Consider the following 4,906-nt stretch of genomic DNA (forward strand, 5'->3'; position numbering starts at 1 on the left):
GTATTCCTTTTTAATCATTGCCTTCTTTGTATGTATTGTTTTTTACAATATGGCAACACATGTTATGTGTCAGTTTGCAACCATGTGTTATTAGGTTTGTTCGTCGAAAATCCAGCAAGAATTATCCAACACTCAAAATATCAGAGAGTAAGAAAAAATTCTCTCAAATTCTCTCTCATGTTGAGAAACTCGCAAATTTCTGCACGAACGCAAATTTGCAGGAATTTGCAAGTTTCGCTGCCAGCTGGCGTCCACGGTTGCATTTCAAACATAACAAATTTTTATAGAATTTTTAAAATTCTTTCGGATGGCCAAAAACAGGATATACATGTATATTTCTTGTTGTTCTGACTTTCTTTAACATACATTTCAATTTCTTCATCGTACTAGCCGTCGGGTTTCTTAAATCGACTCTGGTTGCAATTGCATTCCGATTGCGAATACCATTTTTTTCAGCCGAATTAAGTTCAAATCATTGGAATTAACTAAATTAATTATATCAACAATTATTTACTTCCTTTTTTCATAAAAACTCGCTCGTGTTTATAAATTTTTAAATTTAACGAACTAATTTATTCAAATTATTGTAGACAAAAATGCAACCATGCGCCACAACCACATGTTTTTCGTGTTTGCAAATTCTTGCTGGCAAAATTTTTTCCAGCAAGAATTTGCAACTTCTCTCCGAGCGAACTGTCACTTTGCTCTCACAATTTTTGAGTGTTGGATAATTTTTTGGTCTGCACGAACGCGATTTGGGCAAAAATCGTGATAATTCGTACAAATTCGTACAAATTTTTTGCTCGACGAACAAACCTATTGTAAATATGCGTGAAATTCAATGTAATTTACAAGTCGATAAAAGTTTAATTAAAGTGATTAATATACAAGATAAAATAAAAGAAAAGTGTGTAAAGTATTAAGTACAGTGTTATGTGCATTTATATATATAGCACAAATACTTTTTTGTTAAGGAAACCAAGTGGAACGACTTAAGAAATTTTAACAAATAACTTATAAACAATGATATTATTTATATTTTTCAGTTATACATGTTTTAGAGGATACCTCCCTTAACATCCTGACCAAGTTTCATTTGTTAATTCCACCTGGTTTTCTTAAAACACAAGGTGCGGCTGACTACTAAAACCCACCCGAATTCTCCGAATTCTGTTGCCAAAGAAGGGGGGCTGAACCCCTTTTGCAGAGAACACCTTTCTGCGTAGGCGGCCTTCGGCCGCACTTAGGGATTATAACCCTCAGGCAGTAGAATTCTCCTTTCTGTGTTGCCAAAGAAGGGGGGCTGAACACCTTTTGCAGAGAACACCTTTCTGCGTAGGCGGCCTTCGGCCGCACTTAGGGATTATAACCCTCAGGCAGTAGAATTCTCCTTTCTGTTTTGCGAAGAGAAGGAGCTGAACACCTTTTGCAGAGAACACCTTTGTATATTTTTAATGCTTACTGGGTTATATCCTATCTTCTTTTGTCTCTCATTCTTTTGCATATTTTGGAGTTTGACAGCTGAACTCCGCCATTTAATTTGCATATGCAACCAAAGTCAGACGCGTGATTTTGAAGGTGTTTTTATTTAATGAATTGTGATGAATTGGTTAATACTAAAGTCGTAAAGCAAGTTATAACAAATCAAGTAAAGTGTAAAGTGAAGGGGAATACAAAAATATATTGGTGAAGTGGCTAATTTAAGCAGAATAGGAGTGATAAAATGTACGCTAATTTCCGAATTTTACAAAAAAGGGCATATTTCAAACCTAATTTGTAAATAAATTAGTAACCAAAATTTACAAAAGTGAGTGTTAAAATATTGCGTGGACCCTTGACTACAAGTGTGTGAAATTTTTTTTGGATCGGGCCACCCATTTGGACGGAATAGCCCGAAATAGTTGTGAGCGGTACTAAACCCCACCCAGGGGGAGTTCTCCTGATTGCAAATATATATACTTTTAGCCGCAGGAGGCTTATAGTTTTTAAATTATTTGTTGTTAAAGTTTGTAAATTGAACTAACCTCTCGGCGCTATTTCACAAAATAAACACTATATTTATGTAGACACCTTGGCAAAATAGTTGCATTAAAACCCCAGCCTGAGGTTTCCACTTTAATATACAATTATTAATTAATTAATTAGTAAAACGCGTTTATAAATTTCTTCACAAACGTTTGCACATTTCACAAACAAGCAGAAATAACAATGGCTGACAGTAACACAAAACGTATGCTACCATACGTTAAAAAAAATACACCACAAATAAGTGCGTATAATTAGGAGTAAAGTGTACAATATACTTGCTCTTATTAAAAATAATAATATTAGGATCGATAGGGGTCTTACTCCTGATCATAACGGTTTATTTTTTTCGGGTGGGAAATAATATTTACTGGTGTTATTGATAGTTCAAAATACACAAAGTAGAAGAACGTACATCGTTAATTTGATATATGAATCGCGCGATTTTTTATTGAAAAATTTTCGCCTGGGCGCTTTTTCCATAAAAATCAATACTTCGATAAATAATGAAAATTTTTAATAAAAAATCGGTTCTGTATTCACAATGTGCGTATACATATATAAGTGCGTGATAATTATTAAAACTTACTTAATTTACTAAAAATACATCATAAATGCAAAAAGTATGTTTACATTTCATCGTGCGGGGTTTTATTGCAACTATTTTGCCAAACTGTCAACATAAATATAGGCCCTTATTATGAGCTGCATTCGATTTTCGATCTTCGCTGGCTATCGAAGATCGAAGATCGAAAGTGAAATTCGTATTATGAGCTATGCAAGCGTGTCGAAATTTTCGTTGAGTATCGAATTTTCTGTCGAACAGAATTTTGCTTTCGATGGTGTAGCGAAGTGTTAGAAAATTGTGAAAAATGTATGATTTTGTATATGTTTTCTTACATTTTGGCGGCTAGACACTAATTTTAAACAATTTTTATTAATTTCATGCAGTTCTAACATCGTGAATACTAAACACAAGCTCGAAAAGCTGGTTTTACTTGTGAAAGAAATTCCCAATACTCTGTTGGCGGGGCTGTGTAAAGTAAACAAAGAGAAAATGGATAGGGTAGATTCATCCACTAGTGAGCTATGCAAACAAAAACAAGAAATAATTAGCGAGGTGAAGAAAGTGACAACTATAAGCCAAGAGAAAGCACAAAGTGGTGTGGGTGTATCGTATGCCAATGCATTGAAAGGTATTCCTCCTATAATTGTCAGGCCGAAAAACAAACAAGCGGCTGAGAAGACTAGGGTGGACCTTAATAAGATCGATGCATCTGATATGAAAATTGATAGAGTGTCAAATAAGAATAACGGGGCAGTGGTTATAAACGCAAATAGCGTTTCAGATAAGGACAGAATAAAATCTGCTCTAGCAGACAACTTAAATAAAGAAGTGTACGACATCACCGAACCCAAAGTTAATACGCCTAAAATTTTGTTAGCGCACATAAACGCTGAATATTCTGAGACGGAGATAATAAATAAGATAAAAGCTCAGAATAGCTATTTAAATGATGCGAGTTTGAAATGTGTAAAAATATTTAAGTCCAGGCGCAGTGGTGAGGCATTTCCTTCATTCAGTGCAATAATAGAAATTGAGCACAAATTCTTCCTGCAGGTATTGGAGTCAAAGAGACTTAGTATTGGGTGGGATCGATGCCCCGTCTATGATGGGCAAACCGTGAGAAGGTGCTACAAGTGTCTGGGCTTCAACCATAGCTCTAACAGCTGTAACAAAAAGCTTAGGTGTAGCAAATGCATGGGAGAGCACAAGTCTGAAAGTTGCACTGACAGTAGCCAAAAAGAAGTTTGTGGAAATTGTTGTGATGCTGTTAAAGAGTTAGGGCTAAACCTGGATGTAGCGCACAACGCATTTAGTCGTGAATGTCCTGTCTATATTAGGAAACTNGTGATGCTGTTAAAGAGTTAGGGCTAAACGTGGATGTAGGGCACAACGCATTTAGTCGTGAATGTCCTGTCTATATTAGGAAATTGAAACTAGAGAAACAAAGAGTAGGATGTTAGCAATTAGGTGTAATGGAAAAGCGTAACAGTTACTTAAAATGCGTGTATCTTAATATAAATAGTATAATAGCCAATAAAGCCGAGCTTGAAAGGCTTCTTGAGACTGTTGATCCGGATATAGTTTTATGCTCCGAAACATGTACAACAGAGGAAATAAACGACTCCGAAATCAAGTTTCCAACTTATCAGTTTATTAGATGCGACTCGTATAGTAGACACACTGGCGGGGTAATTGTAATTTTGAGAGACACAATAGACTTTAAAATAATAATAAATAGATCCACTGATAAAAATGTCTGGTGTATAGTGGTACAATTGAGAAATTTTGAAACCAAATGGAAAATCGGGGTAGTCTATCACTCACCCAGTTCGAGTGATGCAGATTTTCTGACATATATGGAAGCCATTTTGTCCGAAACATGCGCTAACATGGTAAATACCATTATTATTGGGGATTTTAATATAAATATGAATATATCATCGACATATAGTAGGAAGCTTAATGAGATATTCTCTCAGCAGGCAATGAAACAGTTAATCAACTTTGATACCAGGGTTACTGCACAGTCCGAAACGCGCATCGACTTGTTATACTCTAACACTAATGAAGTTTCATGTGAAAAAGCTGAGGAACATAGAATAACGGATCATGAAACCATAATGTTCAAATGCAATATAAAAAAACAAGGCGAAATCAATAAACTCTCTGAATTAATTTCTTGGGATGAGTACAGCCCAGACAACCTCATAAATCTTTTGAGACAATGCCACTTTGCAAACCTGAATAGTTTCAATATTGATGATATGCTCGAACATATCAACCTTTGTTTTATTTCGAGTATGAATCAACTAA

The 4,906-nt window shown here is 35.2% G+C and overlaps 1 protein-coding gene across 1 annotated transcript; it reads left to right on the forward strand.

The window, feature by feature from the left end:
- The first annotated feature begins 3,061 nt into the window (after positions 1-3,061).
- Positions 3,062-4,314, forward strand: LOC108379515 (nucleic-acid-binding protein from mobile element jockey-like). Its single transcript, XM_017635870.1, has 2 exons — positions 3,062-3,936; positions 4,023-4,314. Exons 1-2 carry the CDS (start codon positions 3,083-3,085, stop codon positions 4,051-4,053), a joined length of 885 nt encoding a protein of 294 aa, XP_017491359.1. The 5' UTR covers positions 3,062-3,082; the 3' UTR covers positions 4,054-4,314.
- The last annotated feature ends 592 nt before the right edge of the window (positions 4,315-4,906 follow it).

Source organism: Rhagoletis zephyria, unplaced genomic scaffold (assembly GCF_001687245.7).
Source record: "Rhagoletis zephyria isolate East Lansing unplaced genomic scaffold, Rhagoletis_zephyria_1.1 Rzeph_scaffold_16559, whole genome shotgun sequence".
In the NCBI taxonomy this organism is placed as follows: Eukaryota; Metazoa; Arthropoda; class Insecta; order Diptera; family Tephritidae; genus Rhagoletis; species Rhagoletis zephyria.